Raw genomic sequence first — 22,297 nt, forward strand, 5'->3', positions numbered from 1 at the left:
GTGAAAATGTGGAGAAATTGCAAACCTTATGCTTTGCTGATGAAATGTAAACTAGTTCAGCAACTACAGACAACAGTATGGGTGTTCTTAAAAAAATTAAAGATATAATTAATACATGATCTACTAGCTACACTTCTGGGTACATACAAGAAAGAATTCAAAGCACGGGACTTGAAAAGATACTTCAATATAAATGTTACCAGCGCTAGTCAAACAGTCAAAAAGTGGAAGCAATCCAAATGTGCATCAACAGGATCAACGAATAAATAAAATATGGTCTATATACAATAAAATAGTCTTTTTTTTGAAGATGTATTTATTTATTTGAAAGTCAGAGTTACACACAGAGAGAAGGAGAGGCAGAGAGAGAGAGAGAGAGAGAGAGAGAGAGAGAGAAGACTTTTATCTGTTGGTTCACTCTCCAACTGGCCGTAACAGCCAGAGCTACGCCGGGTCTCCCACATGGGTGCATTCTAAGTTCTCAACTAATTGCGTTTCCTATTTCTAAATGAGGGCTGACGCTGTGGCATACGTAGCAGGTAACGCCGCCACCTGCAGTGCCAGCGTCCCATGTATGCACCAGTTTGAGTCCCAGCTGTTCCATTTCTGATACAGCTCCCTGCTAGTGTGCCTGGGAAAGCAGTGGAGGATGCCCAAGTCCTTCGGCTTCTGCATCCACGTCTGAGACCAAAAAGAAGCTTCTGGCTCTTGGCTTTGGATAGGCACCAGCCTAACTGTTGCAGCCACTTGGGGGGTGAACTAGCAGATGGAAGACCCTTCTATCTGTGTAACTGTCTCTTAAGTAAATATTTATTTACTTGAGAGGCAGAGTTATGCCCAGAGAGAAGGAAGGACAGAGAGAGAGGTCTTCCATACCACTGGTTCACTCCCCAAATGGCTGCAACAGCTGGAGCTTTGTAGATCCGAACCCAGGAACTTCTGGGTCTCCCACATGGATGCAGGGAACAAAAAGCACTTGGGCCACCTTCTGCTTCTTTCTCAGGCCACAGGAGAGAGCTGGATTGGAAGAGGAGCAGCTGGGACATGAACCAGGGCCCATAAGGGATGGCAGCACCGTAGGTGGAGGCTTAGCTATACTACAGCACCAGCCCCAATAAATAAATCTTTAAAAAAAATTTGAAGGTTACTTCTGATGAAGGAGTTCAGGTTTCACTTCTTAAATTCATACTTTTCCAACACTGAACTACAATCTACTTTAAAAGGCATGTTAATAATAAAAGCTAATCTTTGCAAACATAGTAAGATCCTGGCCTGAGTTAAATTTGAAATGTAAGCACAAATTTAACTCAACAATTACAGACAGCTAATCTGTGGTGGTTATGATGCGAACTGCTCTTTTAACTGTACAAAGCTTCTAAGAAGGTGTTTCACTAATAAAATTAAATTTGCTTTTGATTCTCTTCAGAATCCTGTAGAATTTTTAAGGGTTCTAAATATATCATCAGCTTACTCTAGGTTCTGGAGAAGGCTGGAATCACAATACAAACAGATGAATAGAGGAAAGAGGGTAAAGAGAAAATATAAAGTAAAAGAAGGCCGTATTTATAATGTTACCTTCAGTTGCAAGAGAAGTTAAGAACAGGGCATATGAGAGCCTCAGCACTTAAGGGTCTGTATTTCTAAGTTTTCCTGAGCACCTGTACAGGCTCCTTACCTGCAAGGTGGAAGATGCTTTTAAACCCAGTATGTATTCAATTTGCACCCCACCCCTGCCCAAATACATTACTCTTAAGAGGAAAGGCTGGGCCGGCGCCGCGGCTCACTAGGCTAATCCTCCGCCTAGCGGCGCCGGCACACCGGGTTCTAGTCCCGGTCGGGGCGCTGGATTCTGTCCCGGTTGCCCCTCTTCCAGGCCAGCCCTCTGCTGTGGCCAGGGAGTGCAGTGGAGGATGGCCCAGGTGCTTGGGCCCTGCACCCCATGGGAGACCAGGAAAAGTACCTGGCTCCTGGCTCCTGCCATCGGATCAGCGCGGTGCGCCGGCCGCAGCGCGCTGGCCGCGGCGGCCATTGGAGGGTGAACCAACGGCAAAAGGAAGACCTTTCTCTCTGTCTCTCTCTCTCACTGTCCACTCTGCCTGTCAAAAAAAAAAAAATAAAAATAAAAAAAAATAAAAAAAAAAAAGAGGAAAGGCTGAGTATAACAATACACAAAATAACCACACACTGAAGGAACCTGAGAAAAGGGAAACCAGACAAGATCCCACTTGAAATTTTATTGCCAGACATTAATTTTAAATTCATCAAATTTACAGTCAAAGTGCCAGACCCTAGCCTAACTCCACTTTTGATGAAACTATGAAACCAAGCTTCTCCTGCTGGCTTTTCCAAACTCCTAAACCAAGTTTAACAAGTTAGTCACATACTTATAATGTGTCCAGAAACTAGTTAATCTTGATCTGTGGACTGCAAAAGGTTTTTAGTTATCTGTTAATTGCCTATCTGCAATTTTGTTAATTGATTGCTAAATAACTGCACCAACCAAATTCTGAGTCCTTAGCATTTTTCCAAACTACATGTACATATTATCTTTTTCAAATCTTTTGAATAACAAGTACTATTATCTATCTTTACAGATGACAAAAACAAGCACACAATGTTTCTGTACTCTCTGCCTTCCTCTGTTATCCCCTCCAAAAATGACTACAATAAAAAACCCTTCCCATGTACTATACACCCAAATTATTTCTTCTCTGGATCATCTTCTACTGCTTTCCCGGGCCATAGCAGAGAGGTGGATCAGAAATGGAGCAGCTGGGACTCGAACTGGCACTCATATGGGATGACAGCAGTACAGACAGTGGCTTTTTTTGCTACACCACAGTGCCGGCTCCCTTCTATAACTTTACCCAGCTAGAACGTGTAATTCATTCTGCCTTTCAAATAAATCAATCTTTTTTTCAACCACAAAAAATTTAGCAGACACTTCATGGTTATAAATGCAAAGTTATTTTTCCTTTAAAAAATAAAAATTCTTACAATAAATCAATGGACAGAAAGAATCGAATAAAGATTTATTCTCATCAACCCATTAGTATACAAATCTTGACATTTGGGTTTTTAAAGAATGTCAACAAAATTCCCAAGAAGCTAAGTTGAGAATTAGAGATGGTAGACATGTGAACAAATGGGTCCATGTGTTTACGAACATTTTTTTTTAAAGATTTAGCTTTATTTATTTGAAAGGCAAATTTACAGACAGAGAAGAGACACAGACAAATCTATTCATTTTGTTCACTCCTCAAATGGCCCCAACAGCCAGAGCTGGGCCAGGCCAAAGCCAGGAGCCAGGACCTTCATCCAGGTCTCCCAAGTAAGTATAGCGGCCCAAGCACTTGGGCCATCTTCTGCTGCTTTCCCAAGCCCATTAGCAGGGAGCTGGACCTGAAATGGAGAAGCCAGAACTTGAGCACCCATATGGGATGCCGGCATTGCAGGTGGCGGCTTTACCAACTACAGTACCACAACGCGGGCCCACACTGAACAGCCTTTTAAAAATTAATTTATTTATATTTATTTGAAAAGTACAGAAAGATAGAGAAAGAAACAGATTTTCCATTTCCAGGTTCACTCCCCAAACGCACACAATAGCCAATGTTGGCCAGGACTGAAGCCAGAGGCCAGGAACTCATCCAGATCTCCAACATGGGTGGCAGAGACCCAAATACTGGAGCCATCACCTGGTGCCTCCCAGGTTGCACACTGGTAGACAGCTGAAATCTTAAGTACAGCCTGGACTTGAACCCAGTCACTCAAATATGGTATGTGGATGTCATAAGCAGCCCCTTAACCAGTATGCCAAATGTCCACCCCTTAACGCAAAGCTGCTTTTGAGGTTTGAATAGCAGTGTTAGAGTGGGTATTTGACATGACAGTTAAGACATGGCTTAGGGACAGGTATTGTGGCATAGTGGGCAAAGCCTCTGGCTGTAACACTGGCATCCAATATGGGTGTTGGTTCGTGTCTTAGCTGCTTCACTTTGGATCCAGCTCCCTGCTAATGCCCTAGGAAAAGCAGAAGATGGTCCAAGTGTTCAGGCCCCTGTGACCCATGTGGGAGACACAGATGAAGCTCCTGGCTTCAGTCTGGTTTAGACCTGGCTGTTGCAGCCATCTAGGGAGTGCACCAGCATGGCAGACACTCTCTCTCTCTGGATCTCAAGTCTTGACTCTGATCCCAATTGCCAGCTTCTGCTAATGCACACCCTAGGGGACACTGGATAGATGGCTCAGGGAAACAGGTTTCTACCACTCCATGGGGATTCTAGAATGGAGTTCTAGGCAGCTTCGGCCTTGCCTGTTTGGGGAGTGAATGGCAGATGTAAGATCTATACCTGTTGTGTGCCTGAGCTTTTCATATTAACTTTAAAAATTTTTAAATAAACATTAAAGTTCATTAGCTATGGTAAACATTCATCCACAGAAATGTACAGAGCTGTGATATTCACTGGTAAACTACAATTGACAACCATTTGAAAGCATGGATGTTAGACTTCTAATGTGTGATTTTTTTTTTTCATTTAACCCCAAGAAGTAACTAAGGAATCATTATACTATAGCCCTATGGCAATATCATGGGAAAGGGAAAATAATTTATTGCTTACATTCCAGCATGACTATAAAATTTTTTACAGGGAATTAGGCATAGATCTCACAGAACCAAGGTCAAAAACCAATGGGGTGGTGGCGGCGCTGTGGCTTAGTGGGTAAAGCCGCCACCTCCAGTGCCAGCATCCTTCTCTCTTTGTGTAACACTTTCAACTAAAATAGAATAAATCTTAAAAAAAAAAGGAAAAGAGTCATGTCAATAAAACTGAAATAATGGAACCATGTCTTCTATTTCCTTCACATTCCCCACTGCAGTGAGCACTCAGCATATACTTGTTGAATTGTGGTTGAATAACTGAAGTTTCATGGTACAACCTAATATATATATATATATATATATATATATATATATATATATATATATATATTTAAAGATTTACTTGAAAGGCAGAGGGATAGGAGGGAGAGAAAGAGAAACAGAGAGGGCAACTGATCTTCCACATAGAGGTTCACTCCTCAAATGGTTGCAACAGCCAAGGCTGGGTCAGGCTAAAGCCAGGAGCCAGGAACTCCATGCAGGTTTCCCACATGGGCGGCAGGAACCCAAGTACTTGGGCCACCTGCTTGCAGCTTTCCCCAGGCATATTAGCAGGGAGTTTAACTGGAAGCAGAACAGCTGGAACACAAACCAGCACTCTGGTACAGGATGCCAGCAACACAGGCAGAGTTTATGCCACAACTCTGGCCCCCCAGAAATATTTTTAAAAACTGTGCCAACAAGGTTGGTGTTGTGGTAGTGAGTCCCCACGCTGCTCCCAGTCCAATTTCCTGCTAATGTGCACTCTTGTAGGCAGTAAGAAATGGTTCAAGTACTTGAGTCTCTGTTACCCACTTGAGAGACCTGAAGAAGAGTTCTGGGACCCTGGCTTTGGCTTCAGCCTGGCTCAGCCTCACCTGTGATGGGAATTTGGGTATCAATCAGCAGATGGGAGATATGTTTGTCTGCTTTTTTTTTTTTTTTTTTTTTTTTTTGACAGGCAGAGTGGACAGTGAGAGAGAGAGACAGAGAGAAAGGTCTTCCTTTTTCCGCTGGTTCACCCCTCAATGCACCCCGCTGATCTGAAGCCAGGAGCCAGGCGCTTCTCCTGGTCTCCCATGCGGATGCAGGGCCCAAGGACCTGGGCCTTCCTCCACTGCCTTCCCGGGCCACAGCAGAGAGCTAGACTGGAAGAGGAGCAACCAGGACAGAATCCGGTGCCCCGACCGGAACTAGAACCCGGGGTGCCAGCGCCGGCCTGTCTGCTTTTCAAATAAACAAATACTTAAGAGAGAGGGAGAGAGATTCAATTGAACCATCAGGGTGGAAATTCAGGAGCCTAAAAAGAAGCAGGCAGAATAGTTTTACTAATTCATATATAACCATGGGTTAACACTGCTCAGTGACTTTTGAGTTTCAGTGTGCTCCTCTATAAAATGATGTCTCAAAAGGCCACTGTAAGAAATGCAATACACTTATCAAACTTTCCTGTTTTTGTTAACTAAAATATAAATGAAACAATGCACTGGCTGTCTTCATTGCAGACATAAAGAACTTCACAGTAATGGAATGTGACATAAAACTCCCAGGATTTTCTTATTTTAAACAATAAACTGCAAAACAAATGAGGTGAAACTTTGGTCAAAACTTTTGATTTTTGCCCAATTCCATTCTGAAACAACCTACAAAATAAGCTGGTTTTAGTTTTCAAACAGTTAACCTGGGAAATTTTTCTCAGAAGTAACAATTCTATACTTTAATACCCTCTAATTTGATACTTTTATGTTTGCCTAGTTTCCTGTCACCCCCAAATTGCTTACAGAAAGTACTTACCTATTCCTTCCAACATCCAGAAATACACACTTACATATATGGCTTAGCAACAAACTCGCTAAAAGGTAGAAGCAATACAAATGTAGAAAAAAGGACTAGCAGGTAAATAAAATATGGTATATACAAACAATGGAATACTCTTCATCTCCCAAAAGGAAGCAAATCCTGTTCACAGTTATGTTGTCAGTCACAAAGACTGCAAGTCTACTTTTATTTGAAAGGTAGAGCTACAGAAAGAGGGACAAGACAGAAAGACTTTCCAATCACAGTTCACTCCCCAAATGATCCCAACAGCTGGGGCTGGGCCATTCTGAAGCCAGGAACTTTATTTGGGTCTCCCACTGAGTGGGAGGGACCCAAGTATTTGGGCCATTTTCAGCTGCTTTCTCAGGCACATTAGCAGGGAGCTCGATCAGAAATGAAGCAGCCAGGACTTGAACCAGCACCCATATGGGATGCCAATGTCACAGGCAGTGGCTTTACCTGCTATACCACAATGCCAGGCCCTGCACTGTACACCTTAAAAGTATTAATTAGGATGATAATTTTATGTTATGTTAAAATGCATAGGGATGGGTGTTAAAGCACATCAGCTTAAGTCATCACTTGAGACACCGACATCCCATATCAAAATGTTTGGCTACTTCTAATCCAACATCTTTTTAATGTGGAACCTTTGAGCCAGTGGATATTGGTCTGAGTATTTGAGTTCCTGCCACCTATGTGGTAGATTTGGATAGAGTTCCTAGCTCCCAGCTTCAGCCTGACCTAGCTCTGGCTGTTGTGGGCATTTGGGGAGTGAACCAGCAGATGGAAGAGATCTCCCTCCCTCATTCCCTGTCACTCTACCTCTCAAATAAAATAAAAAAAAAAATTAAAAGACATACAATATTAAGAGCTAAAAATACTTCACTTGAAGAACTGGTTCTATTGCTAGAAAAATATAAATATTTCTCAGGGGTAAGCATTTCACCCAGCTATTAAGACATCACTTGAGATATCCACATCATGACCTCAGGATCTGGGTATGACTCCTGGCTATTTCCAACTGCAGTTTTCAGCTGCTGCACACTCTGGGAGGCAGCAGGCAATGACTAAAATAGTTGAGTCCTTGTTACCCACAGGAAACCCAGTTAGTAGCTCCTTGTTCTTGTCTGGCCCAGCACCATCTGTTGCAGGTATCTGTGAACCAGCAGATTGGAGATCTAGCTTTCTCTCTGCCTTTTAATAAAAACAATATTTCTCGGCCGGCGCCACGGCTCACTAGGCTAATCCTCCGCCTTGCGGCGCCAGCACACCGGGTTCTAGTCCCGGTTGGGGTGCCAGATTCTGTCCCGGTTGCCCCTCTTCCAGGCCAGCTCTCTGCTGTGGCCCAGGAGTGCAGTGGAGGATGGCCCAAGTGCTTGGGCCCTGCACCCCATGGGAGACCAGGATAAGCACCTGGCTCCTGCCATCGGATCAGCGCAGTGCGCCGGCCGCGGCAGCCATTGGAGGGTGAACCAACGGCAAAGGAAGACCTTTCTCTCTGTCTCTCTCTCACTGTCCACTCTGCCTGTCAAAAAAAATATATATATTTCTCATGTCAAGGGGGAAATAACCTGGTAGTAAGCAATCCCTCTGCTGCTACCAAATTCCTATCACAACCATTTTTTTGCATGCTGTATCCCAAATAAAGAACTTGACAGAAACTATTTACTGCCTGAAAAACCTATACTTTAAATAAAGATTTTACATTTTATTAATCAACAAAAAATATTAAAGATTTTTCTTGGGGCCAGTGTTGTGGTGCAGAAGGCTAGGCCTCTGCCTACAGGGCTGGCATCTCATATGGGTACCGGTTCAAGTCCTGGATGCTCCACTTCCGATCCAGCTCTCTGCTAATGCACCTGGGAAAGGAGTGGAAGATGGTGCAAGTGCTTGCTTCCCTGCACCCACGTGGGAGACCAGGAAGAGGCTCCTGGCTCCTGGCTTTGGATCGGCCCAGCCCCAGCTGTTGTGGCCATTTGGGGAGTGAACTAGTAGATGGAAGACCCCTCTCTCTCTCTTTCTGTATCTCTGCCTTTTAAAAAAATAACTCTTTTTTTTAAAAAATAAAATAAAATAAAGATTATTCTATGCCACCTTAGAAAGTCATCTACGCTAGGGCCAATACAACTCATCTTGTAGTAGGCTGGAAAAAAATAAGTACAGGGTAATAACAAAAAGTTCCTATTTTTCATTTCATGTAGGGCATACCTACAATAAATCTACAATGGCAGGCTCTAAAAATTAACTGTTCATAATCTAAGCTTGTTACCAATCTTCAGGAAATTTTAAAAATTTTGCCATCTACTCTACTCTAGTTTCTGTCTTAATACAGACTACTTAAGAATTTAGATCCCCTCTGAATAAAGTATAAAACAAGCAACTGACTCAAAATCCAAATATTTTTACCCAGGAGAGATAACAGCTTTTTCACTGGGGGATGGGGGGAGTCGATAGGGGAGTGGGAACATAGCAAATCTGTCAAGTCTGATATATTAGAATAGTCATCCCTTAACATTCTATCAGCAACAACAAGATTCTTATGAATGCCCTCTTAATAGTCTAAAACCTGTCATTATCACACAAAATATCCTTGGTTGTTTTTTTTTGTTTGTTTGTTTGTTTTTTTGACAGGCAGAGTGGACAGTGAGAGAGAGAGAGACAGAGAGAAAGGTTTTCCTTTGCTGTTGGTTCACCCTCCAATGGCCGCCGCACCACGCTGATCCGATGGCAGGAGCCAGTACTTCTGGTCTCCCATGGGGTGCAGGGCCCAAGCACTTGGGCCATCCTCCACTGCACTCCCTGGCCACAGCAGAGAGCTGGCCTGGAAGAGGGGCAACCGGGTCAGAATCCAGCGCCCCGACTGGGACTAGAACCCGGTGTGCCGGCGCCGCAAGGCAGAGGATTAGCCTAGTGAGCCGTGGCGCCGCATTACAAAATATCCTTGATTCTGCCAAATTTAGAATCCTTTAAAAAAAAAAAAAAAAAGGTTCAGTCAGCAAATAGAGACAAAACTATGGACCAAAGCAGATGCTTTATAAACGACCTCTGGTCCATAAAACCCCTCAACTCAATAAAAGATCACTCGGGGCTGGCACTGTGGCATAGTGGGCTAAGCCTCCGCCTGAGGTGCCAACATCCCACATCGGTGCTGATTCAATTCCTGGCTATTCCTCTTCCAAACCAGTTCTCTGTTATGGCCTGGGAAAGCAGCAGAAGATGGCCCAAGTGTTTGGGCCCCTGAACCCGCGTGGGATACCAGGAAGAAGCTCCTAGCTCCTGGCTTTGGATTGGCCTAGCTCTGGACATTGCGGCCTTTTGGAGAGTGAACCAGCAGATGGGAAGACCTTTCTGTCTGTAACTCTCTCTCTCAAATAAGTAGAAATCTTTAAAACAAATAAATAATCACTCACAGACTTTAGAAGAAAAAGCCTCAGCTGATACTTGAAAATTCAAAGAGGTCTGAACCAATAGAAACTGAAGTAAAAAGAGTATGTATAATTCTTGGTCTGGTAGCATACAAAAGTATTCAGTTATTTGCCACAGAGTTCACAAGTGCTAAGATCAAAAATCTAGATGAAATTTTAATCAACTATGGCTAAGTATCAATCAAAGCCATTCATATTAATTTTTAAAAATTAGCTGTTCTAATGTACTCAATGTATATACCTGGATGTAAAATTGGTGTAGCATATTTAAAAAGTCTCAAAGAGTTAAACAAAACCTTTAAAAGGTAAACAGACATAAAAATATTGAAAATATTAAGCAATAGTAGATAATACATACTTATTTTTTTTTCTGGCAACTTTTTTTTAAGATTTATTTTATTTTTATTTGAAAGTCAGAGTTACAGAGAGAGAGGAGAGGCAGAGAGAGAGAGAGAGGTCTTCCATCCGATGGTTCACTCTCCAATTAGCTGCAAGGGCCAGAGCTGCGCTGATCCAAAGTCAGGAGCCTGTAGCTTCTTCCGGGTCTCCCACGCGGGTGCAGGGGTCCAAGGGCTCAGACCATCTTCTTCTGCTTTCCCAGGCCATAGCAGAGAGCTGCATTCTAAGTGGAGCAGCCGGGTCTTGAACCGGTGGCCATATGGGATGCCAGCATTCAGGCCAGGGCATTAACCTGCTGCACCACAGCGCCAGCCCCAATACTACATACTTATAATGGGAAATTCAACAACTTTAAAATTGAGGGGTCAGTGCCGTGGCTCACTTGGTTAATCCTCCGTCTTGTGGCACCGGCATCCCAAATGGGCGCAGGTTCTAGTCCCAGTTGCTCCTCTTCCAATCCAGCTCTCTGCTGTGGCCTGGGAGAACAGTGGAGGATGGCCCAGATGCTTGGGCTCCTGCACCCACATGGGAGACCAGAAAAAAGCACCTGGCTCCTGACTTTGGATTGGCTCAGTGCCGGCCGTGGCGGCCATTTGGGGGGTGAACCAACGGAAGGAAGGCCTTTCTCTCTGTTTCTCTCTCACACTGTCTATAACTCTACCTGTCAAATAAATAAAAATATTCTCTATTAAAATTGAACTCTGTTGTATTCCAATAAGATTTACAGAAAAAGAACAATATTTTTTCCTTTATTCCTTTCTAGTAGTTAAGAGTTAGGAAACAGCCACTGTAACAATTTAAAGCCTTTCTTCAAGAACAGACAACACAATGAACCGCTACATGTTAGGACTGAAACAAAACAACTGTCAAGGTCACCAATTTACCTCTAATGACCAGGCAGCTAAGCTAGAAATGTCACCAAACTAGGCTCAGAAGAGTTTAGTAAATCCTACATAAAGTGTTACAGATACTTTTATCTCAGCAGACACTTTGTGGGAAAAGCACAAAAAAAATCTTTAGAGACAAAGCATTTGGCAACTATGTTTACTCATATATAATCTTTGTAAGGGAAAGGTAAATTTTAAGAGTCCTAAAGGTATCCTTCCTTCACCTGATGAAAGACATTAAGGGAAATCTGATTAGGTATCTAAAAAACAGCAATGGAGTGGACTGAACTAATCTCAAGACAGAAACCACTTTTATCACATTTATCTTGTGGTTCAAAGACTCCTGTTTTTTTACAGACTTATTTATTTGAAAGGCAGAGTTATCTGCTGGTTCATGCCCCAAACAGCCTCAACAGCTGAGGCCTGGCACGCCATGCCCGTCCCCGAGGTGGGTGTCAGGGGCCAACTTAAGCTACTTGAGATAGCAGCCAGGACTCCAATTGGCACTCACTTCATTACCTGATGTTGCAGGTGATAGCTCAACCTTCTGATTCACAGAGCTGGCCCAGAGGCTCTTCTACAGCATTATTAGTAAACTAAAATTTATTGACACACTAAATCAACAGGTGTCACACTGTCTGGATGGCAGAATACTCTCATGCTCTTAAATCTGAGGATACCAAAGAGATATTCATTGTAAAATAATAAACCCACACACTTTTCATATGAAAATTACTATATACCCCCCCATTGCCAAATGTTAAGAATGGCACTGTTTTATACCGCAAATCTTTTTAACATCTGGCATTTAACAGAATAAACATTCTCTTAATTGTTTTTGCATTCCACTTATTATAATGCTTGTATGTTGTGTGAAGAAAATCCAGGCTGAGTCAGACATGTAGTGGAGAGGGATGAGTATTTTAATAGGTTTTTCAAGAAGTTATGGATATGCCTTTTACGTTACACCAAAAATCAACAAATGTAGTTTCTTAAAGGTTTGTGGAATCCAAAAATGTACCAATGGTTATTTGAATTAAAATCCAATAATCTAGGGGCTGACGCTGTGGTGTAGTGGGTAAAAGCTGCCGCCTGCAGTGCCGGCATCCCATATGGGTGCTGGTTCGAGTCTTGGCTGCTCCACTTCCATCCAGCTCTCTGCTACGGCCTAGGAAAGAAGTAGAAGATGACCCAAGTGTGTGGGACCCTGGACCCGCGTGGGAGACCAGGAAGAAGCTCCTGGCTTCAGATCAACCCAGCTCCGGCTACTGTAGCCATCTGGGGAAAGAACTAGCAGATGGAAGACCTCTCTCTCTCTGTAACTCTGCCTCTCAAGTAAGTAAATAAATCTTTTTGTTAAAAAAAAAAATCATTAATATTACCACTAATTTCATCTGAAAAATCTTTCAAAGTGCACTGGGAAGCTGTCCAGCTCATGATGGCAGATACTATTCTTCAAAATTCTAACTTTTGCTTGAAAACTTTATTTTTTTCAAAGATTTATTTGAAAGATAGAGTTGGGGTTGGTGCTGTGGCATAGTGGTAAAGCCACCGCCTGCAGTGCCTGCATCCCACCTGGGTGCCAGTTTGAGTCCCAGCTGCTCTACTTCCTATTCAGCTCTCTGCTATGGCCTGGGAAAGCAGTATATGATGGCCCAAGTCCTTGAGCCCCTGCACCCGCATTGGAGACCCGGAGGAAACTCCTGGCTCCAACTGTTACAGCCAATGCGGGAGTAAACCAGGGGATGGAAGACCTCTCTTTCTCTGTGTAATTCTTTCAAATAAATAAATAAATAAATCTTTAAAAAAGAGAGTTACAGAGAGAGAGAGGGAGAGGCAGAGAGAAATCTTCATCTGCTAGTTCACTCCCCAAATGGCTGCAACAGCTGGAATCGGGCAGGTCCAAAGCCAAAAGCCAGAGGCTTCTACCTGGTTTCCCATGTGGGTGCAGGTGCCCAAGCACTTGTGCCATCTTCCGCTGCTTTCCCAGGTGCATTAGCAGGGAGCTGGATCAGAAGCAGAGCAGCCGGGACTCGAACTGGCATCCAAATGGGATGCAGCAGCTTTACCCTTTATGCCACAGTAGCAGCCCTGAAAGTTCAAATTTTATCACAGGCAACAAATAATATTCGTTAAAATAAGGTTAAGGCTGGTAGTATTGTGGCATAGCAGGTATAGTTGCCACCTTCTCATTAAGGTGCCTGTTGGAGTGCTGGCTACTCCACTTCTGATCCAGCTCCTGCTAATGGCCTGGGAAAAGCAGTGGAAGATGGCCCAAGTACATGGGGCCCTACCAATCACATGGGAAACTCAGAAGAAGCTCCTGGCTCTTGGCCCTGGCCCAGCCCAAACCATTGCAGCCATTTAGGGAGTGAACCAACAGAAGTTAGATCTGTCTCTCTCTGTAACTCAAACAAGTAAACCAATCATCAGATAAGAAAAGAGGGTATAGTTGAAGATATTAGCTAAAACATCAATCTCCAATACTTCAACTTCCCCATTTAAGTGCATAAGAAATTTAAAGAATTTACTTTTCTTCCAACTGTAAGGTACACTAGGTGGGGCCAGCGATGCAGCACAGCTGGTAAGGCCACCGCCTCAATGCTGGCATCCCATATAGCTACCAGTTTGAGTCCTGGCTTCTCTACTTCTGATCCAGCTATTGGCTAAGGCCTAGGAAAGCAGTGGAAGATGGCCCAAGTATTTGGGGCTCTGCACTCGCGTGGGAGATCTGGAAAAAGGTGCAGGCTCCTGGCTTCAGATGGTGCAGCTCCAGCTGTTGTGGCCATCTGGGGAGTGAACCAGTGGATGGAAGACCTCTCTCTCTCTCTCTGGGGAGTGCACCAGTGGATGGAAAACCTCTCTCTCTCTCTGCCTCTCTGTAACTCTGCCTTTCAAATAAAAATAACTGACAGGAGAATCCAGCTCAGTGAAAATAAATGTTATCTTAAAAACTTAAAAAAAGATAAACTAGGCAAATATAAATGTAAACACATATATAGGAACCTCTTTACTGATTTAATAAAATTCTTTGCTTCAGTATCTCATCATTCTGCTCATTCCACAATTTTCAAGGAGCTGAGTTTAAAATTTAGTGCATTATTAGAAAGTATTAAGATAAATTAAAGTAAAATTGTTGGCTAATTTTAAAAACTTGAGACAAAACATCAATATCATTTCAAGGGACACTATCTCATAATTTATCAATAAATGAATTAGAAAAAATTAATACTGTAAAATATAACAAGGAAATTGCTTCATACACTAAAAACTGTCATTAACGTTATTTAATGACAAGTTTACAGGAGGAAAGTCTACCAGACCTCTGAGAGTAGTAAATTCTAGTGTTATGAGAAAGGAGGAATGTCACATGTCACACAGGGAAGAATGTTAAATATGACCTTGACAGCAGGTTTTGAATCATAGCTGATGTGTCACTATTTTGAAATCCACAAAACAACTAGCTTCTACTATTTTTCTAATAACTTACTTTACTGCCTAAATCAAACATGCATACTTACTCTACAAAACACAAAAGTTATCTTGAATCTTGTTTATATTGAAGCATTAAACATATAGAATATATTTAGAAAACATTAAATTTTTTACAATTCTCTAAGGATTACTTGTTTCTCAAATTTTTAGTTATGTTCTTGAGGCATATTTAGAATCTATCAGTTAAGGTGCCGGTGCTGTGACTGAGTGGGTAAAGCCACCGCCTGCAGTGCCGGTATTCCATTTGAGCACCGGTTCAAATCCCAGCTGCTCCACTTCCAATCAAGCTCCCTGCTGAAGGCCTGGGAAAGCAGTAGATGGCCCAAATGCTTGGGCCCCTGCACCCACGTAGGAGACCAGAAAGAAGCTCCTGGCCCCTGGCTTCAGATCAGCCCAGCTCTGGCCGTTGTGGCCATCTGGGGAGTGAAACAGTGGATGGAAGACCTCTCTCTCTATCTCTACCTCTCTCTGTAAGGGCTTTAACCTGCTGCGCCACAGCGCCGGCCCCAACATTAGTAATTCTTATAATCTGTGTGTGTAAATTTTTCTTTATTTTTTTTTTTTTTGTTTTTTTTTTTTTGTTTTTTTTTTTTTTTTTTTTTTTTTGATAGGCAGAGTGGACAGTGAGAGAGAGAGAGAGACAGAGAGAAAGGTCTTCCTTTGCCGTTGGTTCACTCTCCAATGGCCGCCGCGGCCGGTGCACCGCGCTGATCCGATGGCAGGAGCCAGGATCCAGGTGCTTTTCCTGGTCTCCCATGGGGTGCAGGGCCCAAGCACTTGGGCCATCCTCCACTGCACTCCTTGGCCACAGCAGAGAGCTGGCCTGGAAGAGGGGCAACCGGGACAGAATCCGGCGCCCCGACCGGGACTAGAACCCGGTGTGCCGGCGCCGCAAGGCGGAGGATTAGCCTAGTGAGCCGTGGCGCCGGCCAATTTTTCTTTATTTTTAAGATTTAAATTTTATTTTTTTGAAAGGCAGAATTACCATATGAGATGCTGGTGCTACAGATGGTACTTAACCCACTGCACCACAATACCAGTTCCAGAAATAAATTATTTTTGAAAAATCGGATACATTCAGATAATTGGAAGTGTGTAATGTTTGGTTAAAATCTGAAAAATGAGTTTGGCATTTAGCCTCGCAGTTAAGATGATTAAGATGCCCACATCTCATATCAGAGTACAGTCCCAGTCACCGTTCTGGCTTCCTACTAATGGAGGTGCTGAGAGGCAGCGGGTGATAGCTCAAATACTTGAGTACCTGACACCCACATGGGAAATTTGGATTGAGTTCCTTGCTCCTGGTTTTGGCCTGACCTAGGCCCAGCCATTGCAGGAATTTTGGGAATGGACCAGTGGCTGGGAACTTGCTTTCAGTTTGTCATCTGTCTCTCTGCATCTCAAATAAATAAATATTAGAGAAAAAATATGGAACAACTATTAACCATTCAAGTTCTTTTTAAAGATTTATTTATTTGAAATGCAGTTATAGAGTGAGAGGGAGAGACAGGTCTTCCATCTGGTGGTTCATGCCCCAAGTGGCTCAAGAGCCCAGGACTTGGCCAGGCTGAAGCCAGGAGCTTTATCCTGATCTCCCACGTGGGTGGCAGGGGCATAAACATTTGGGCTGTCTGCCCGCTGCTTTGGTGAATTCAGACTTTGTAAACAATTTTTATTAGTAGATAATTAAGGAATAGAAAAGGGTCAAGTAACACAAGTATAAAAGGGGCCTCACTGTCTACATGTTGATCATGTTCGGTGATGGAAGTTTAGTATACTATTCTGTATACCTTGCAATGTCTGAAATCTCCAGGGAAGTTTTATAAAAACTCAAGAAGCAGGCAAATTAAACAAATGGGCCATTATTCCTTCCAAGAAAAATAAAGTGAGTAACACCAACAGAGCACTATTGGTTCAGCAGTGAACATCTGCATGGTCATAACAGTGGAAGCACTGACTTCTAATTTAACCACAGTAGCAAGAAATGAGCAGAAATGGGGTAATAATGCTAACAACTTAGTCTTTATCAACTAGAGAACTAAGTTAACAAGATATACAAGTAGCATGTTATACCTCCAAAAAGTAAGCACAAAGAAATACAGCTGAAACAATTGAACAATTGCTTGCCCAATCCTTCCCATTCACAACTTCTTTCCTCTCACCCCTTAAAGGTAGCTGCTGTATTGGTTTTTATAGCAATTACTTTGTAATTTTTTTTTTTTTTTTGCTTTACCAGCTTTAAATATACTCTAAACCTATGACTTAGTTTTGAGTGTTTTTTAACTTTATTCTTAGTGGAATTAAAGAATATGCATAAAACACTTTTAGGAACTGTGTCCTTCACTTTGGCCAAGAAATTCTCAATAGCACTTATAGACAATTCCATAGTTTCCTCCTACTCCCAACGACTCTCCCTTAATTGCTATAAACATGACAAGTCATAAAGATACCTAAATCCTAACAAAGCTCTTACTATGTATCCGGTACTGTTTTACATGCACAACACCATAAGACAGATTTTTACTGTTACTCAGATTTTACAGAAAGAAGCAAGCACAAAGAGATAAATGAACCTGCTCAAGATCAGGGGTCAGCATTGTGGAGTAGCAGGTAAAGCACCACCTGCCATGCCAGCTTCCCATATGGGTGCCAGTTTGAGTCATAGCTTCTCTACTTCAATTCAGCTTCCTGCTAATGTCCTGGGAAAGCAGCAGAGGATAGCCCAAGTTCTTGGATCCACGTACCAACGTGGGAGACCCAGAAGAAGCTCCTGGCTTCAGTCTGGCCCAGCCCTGACCATTGTGACCATTTGGGGAGATAAAACAGTGGATGGAAGATTTCTTTTTCTCTCTCTCTGTCTCTCCATCTCTCTAACTCTGTCTTTCAAACAAATAAAAGTAAATCCTTAAAAAAATAACAATTTGCCTAAGATCATACAGCTAATGAGTGACCGAGGAGGATTCAAACCATGGAAGATTGTACCTGAGTCTACACTCTTACCTACTTGTCTTTTTGATAGTGTCAATAAAGGAAATATCAGAAGTACAAAATATGATACAGTGCTACTCTTAGGATTAAAATATAATCGTGGTGATGGAGATTATCATAATGATAGAGATTTTGGTGCCTCACCCTTCTCCAAGACAAGTAGCTATACTAGCTGTAAATAAATCATTTAGGCTACCTGAAGCCTGAGAATAAATAGCCGAATAGCCCAATACAGGTTGCAAATGTGCTGAAGGGCCTCAGTGGGCCAAAAGACATTAAAAATATATATGGTCTAACGTCAAGTTCTGTGTTAGCTTTATAATCTACTTAATGAAAAATTTTTTTAAAGATTTATTTATTTATTTGAAAGGCAGAGGCAGAGAGAGAGAGAGAGAGAGAGACAGACAGACAGACTTCTATCTGCTGGTTCACTCCTCAAATGGACCCAACAGCCAGAGCTGGGCCAATCTGAAGGAAGGAGCTTCTTATGGGTCTCCCACATGGGTGGCAGGGGCCCAAGGACTTACACCATCTCTACTGGTTTCCCAGGCCATAGCAGAGAGCTGGATCAGAAGTATAGTAGCTGACACTCAAACCAGCGCCCATATGGGATGCTGGCACTGCAGATGGCGGCTTTCACCCTCTATACCACAGCACCGGCCCCACTTAGTGAAAAATTCTAAGTAACCAGGTTCAGTAAAGATTTATTTTTAAGCCCACTAGAGAGTACAACACCTCAAACAATTTAACTTAGTAGCAGTAATGTTGGGCTATTTCATGCTAAAAGATCTTCAAGAATGAAGATTAGAGTATACCCAAGAGCAGGAACCATCTAATTCATTCTTTTCATTTCATGGTTAAACATACAGGAACCCAGAGAAATACTTATCCAAAATTAACATATATCAGGTTGTATTAGAGGCAGAGTAAAAAGTGAAGGTCTCCTCTTTGTAGTACACAGCAATGTACCATCAATCCAGTTATAAACCATGCCAAGTAAATAAATCTACACTTACTAAAAATGCATCTCGAAGGCCGGTGCTGTGGCACAGCGAGTTAAAGCCCTGGCCTGAAGCACCAGCATCCCACACGGGTGCAGGTTCTAGTCCCGGCTGCTCCTCTTCCGATTTGGCTCTCTGCTGTGGCCTGGGAGAGCAGTGCAAGATGGCACAAGTCCTTGGGCCCCTGCACCCAGATTGTGGGAGACCCGGAAACAGCTCCTGGCTTCAAATCGGCACAGCTCTGGCCGTTGTGGCCAATTGGGGAGTGAAGCAGCGGATGGAAGACCTCTCTCTCTCTCTGCCTCTCCTTCTCTTTCTGTGTAACTCTGACCTTCAAATAAATAAATCTTTCAAAATAAATAAATAAATAAACATGCATCTCAATTACATTATCTTTGACCTGTTCTCTTCCCCTTTCAGAACCTAGTAACAATAACATGGATACTCCTGATAAACCTTCACTGAGCAAGTATTCAACTCCTACTGTGTACCAGGCATTGTTCTACGCACAGCAATTTATACAGGATGGCCTACATAAAGCATAAAGATAAATTAGCACTGAACTAAGCTTACAGTGTTAATAGCAGATGTCTGAGACAATAAGTAAGATATCTGTGTAACACATTCCTGTAAAGGAACTATTTCCAAAAGCTTATTACATAAAAAGGATCTAAGCCAGACTTAAAGGATGGATAGGATTCTGATCTGAACTGTTGGGAGGAATATCAGGCATTTCAAGGTAGAAGCAGCAAAAACAAAGACCCAGAAGCAAGAGTATATGCACTTGTCTGAAGAACTGTATCCATTTAACACGATCCTTAGCTATAGTAGCAAATAAGTTTGGAGAAGGAGGGAGCACACTGGACATAGCTGAATGTTCAATCTTAGTTCCTAATCCAGTGGTTACAGTGACTCAAAGATTTCTGAGGAAAACAACAAAACTGGGATGGCATTAAAACTAACTTAGAAGTGAAACATATGACAAAGAAACAGGGAATCAGTTAGGAAGTTACTGAAATCCAGATGAGAGACGGTGCAAACTTGAACAAAGGTGAAAAGTGAAAATGTAAAGAAGATTAAAGTATTACAGAGAGGAAAACGGTATGCCCTGGCAGCTGACTGCATACAGAAGGGAAGACACAGACAATCTGGAGCCTTTGATGGAAAAGAAATTGAGATATATCATTAACAGGGAATAGCTAAGTCAAGTGAAAGGTTGAGCTAGATGGAAGTTGTTTAGAATTACAGCCTGTATCTGGGAGAAAATGTATTAATAATTTTATCTTGCTTTAGAAAAACAGAATCCCCCTTTAGTAAAACACATGACAATGATATCCAAACTATAGTATGCAAAAATATCCAAATTAAAGCAGTGTATCTGAAAAATAAATGTTTTTTATACTTTAATATGTTTTTATAGACAAAGATACTAGAACAAGTTATGTTTTTACTAAAATATATATAATGAATCTTGGCATTTAAAAATACTATGAATGTTAAGCATGCTAAAAATATTTAAAAATCTTAAAATTAATGTATCAGTAGCAAAATGCAGCTACTAAATATTAATAAAAGAAAACTATCCGTCATGTACAAAAGGTCTTCAAAAAGTTCATGGCAAGCACACATTGTTTAATTCTATTTCTCAATTAACCTTGTGATATACCTCATCTATCACAAACTACCACTCGGTTCAGTTGGGTATCTGATATTCAGTTTGGAGCATGAACTTCGTCTGATTAAATAAAATTCATGTGGTCTTTCTGCCTTAAGTTTTAATAAACTACCAGCTCCTTGAGGGTAGGGCCTATGTTCTAGACACCACTTACCCTCAGTGCTCAGCATTTAGGAGAACTTTGATAAAAGAAATACATGGAACTCAACCAAGAATGTTTTCCAAGTTTACAGCACTCTCACAACTTGATCAGAATTACCCAACACACAACTAATGATCCAACACTTGAGTGACTACTATTCAACAGGCAATGGAATTACAAAACAAATAATACACGACTCCTCCCTTGAGTTTAGGATTTACTTCTCTAAACAAGTCAAACTACATGGGCTTCCCCGAAAAACCCTGATTCACACTGTGTGATCATCAATGAGCCTCTTAACTTCTTTAAGTCTCTGGTTTCTCATGTGAAAATGGTTGAGGAACCAACAGAAAAGAAGTGTGAGAGCTTTACAAAACATGTCAAATATATTATGTATGACTGGTTTCCTTTAGGATTGACCACTCTGATCAGACACTTCATTAAGAATGACACTAACACAAATATAAGCATTCCGTAGCTCAACAAAGTCACCATACTATCACCACCTGGAAAAATTCTCAAACAGTAGTCTACAAACAGATCAAAAGTAAGATCTTAATATAAAGACTATACAATCTAGATAAAGATGGTTTATAAATTTTACTAGATCCTTAAAAATCCCAAGTATATGCTTTATCTGAGTTTTATTTTATGACTGCCATAATTCAAGACATGGAATACTAGTAAAACTCAAATTTTAAATAGCATTTCTGAATAATAAAATACTGCAACTACTTTATAATAATGCCTCTACCACCTACGACTACCTCAAACGAATGCAGAACCTTGATGTTTCAAAACTTCAGGTGAACTTTTGAAATACAATCAACAAATTTTCAGAGAAAATACTCATATTTCAACTGATGAGTTTCTAACTGCAATAAAAATAATAAGCTCCCAAAGACAAGCCATAAAACCACAGCATTGTTATTCTCTTACCAACCTAAATTAATCCCGGCAAAACAATAAAATGAATTATTTGAGCCAGCATTTCTTCATGGAATATGTCACTCAACACTGTACTCCCAAGCAGGCAAATTCAAAAGAAGCCAAAAATCTTCCTTTGAAAATCAAAGCTGCTGTCAAGAATGCTTCTGAGCTAAATGTTGACAGCACCTATTTAAACTTAATAATGTAAAAACTCTGCAAACATGAAAATGCAACATCATTTATCTGTATCTGAAATTTACATAACAAGGAAACCTTTTATCATAGAAACCTCAGAGCTTTCTTGGAATAGTTTTATATATATCAATCATAGTCTAGGGCTTTCATGTAAATGCAGGGGGGAAAAACAACATAAATTGACATTAAAATGAGTTTTAAGACTGTTTTTGGAAAGGTGACTTTTAAATTTGTTCTTCCATTTCGTGAACAATTTAAACACAAAAGGTTCTTCAGTCATAACAGGCCCAGCTTCTGAGAAACCCTTCCGTAAGAAGACTCTGAAAAGATTCTATATTTAAGTTTTGCATTATTCATCACTTTCTTACCTTCTGCTACATCATCATCTACTGCTCCTTTCACCTGAGAAAAACACCATTGAATATCATTCCCTCCTCCAGCTCCTGGAAAAAGAAAACATACCAATTAAAACTGAGTTCTGTTCGTGTTTACTCTCGTAAACACAAAGATGGTATCCATGGTTTGCACGATACTAACAGCTTAGGACTGCCCACTCATACAGCCAAGCAGTGAGAGCACCAACTTAGAAAAATTTCCTCTCCTACGACTGGCCTTGTTAAAAAGAGTCAAGGTATGAAATATTTAAAGGTATATCATCTATCATTATCACTGTACATTTGCAAAATTTCACCTCCAT

General features: G+C 41.5%; 1 protein-coding gene across 7 annotated transcripts in view; it reads right to left on the minus strand.

The window, feature by feature from the left end:
• PPP2R2A (protein phosphatase 2 regulatory subunit Balpha) overlaps positions 1 to 22,297 on the minus strand; it is an 85,829-nt gene that overhangs the window by 61,245 nt on the left and 2,287 nt on the right. For all 7 annotated transcript variants that reach the window (XM_070067918.1, XM_070067915.1, XM_070067917.1 and 4 more), the window contains exon 2: positions 21,969 to 22,043. Coding sequence is in view for 1 of the 7 variants with exons in the window: in NM_001171075.1 (NP_001164546.1) it covers positions 21,969 to 22,043 (75 nt within the window). In the remaining 6 variants the exon portion in view is untranslated. The remainder of the gene's footprint in view (positions 1 to 21,968; positions 22,044 to 22,297) is intronic.

The sequence above is a fragment of the Oryctolagus cuniculus genome, chromosome 2 (assembly GCF_964237555.1).
Source record: "Oryctolagus cuniculus chromosome 2, mOryCun1.1, whole genome shotgun sequence".
Classification (NCBI taxonomy): Eukaryota; Metazoa; Chordata; class Mammalia; order Lagomorpha; family Leporidae; genus Oryctolagus; species Oryctolagus cuniculus.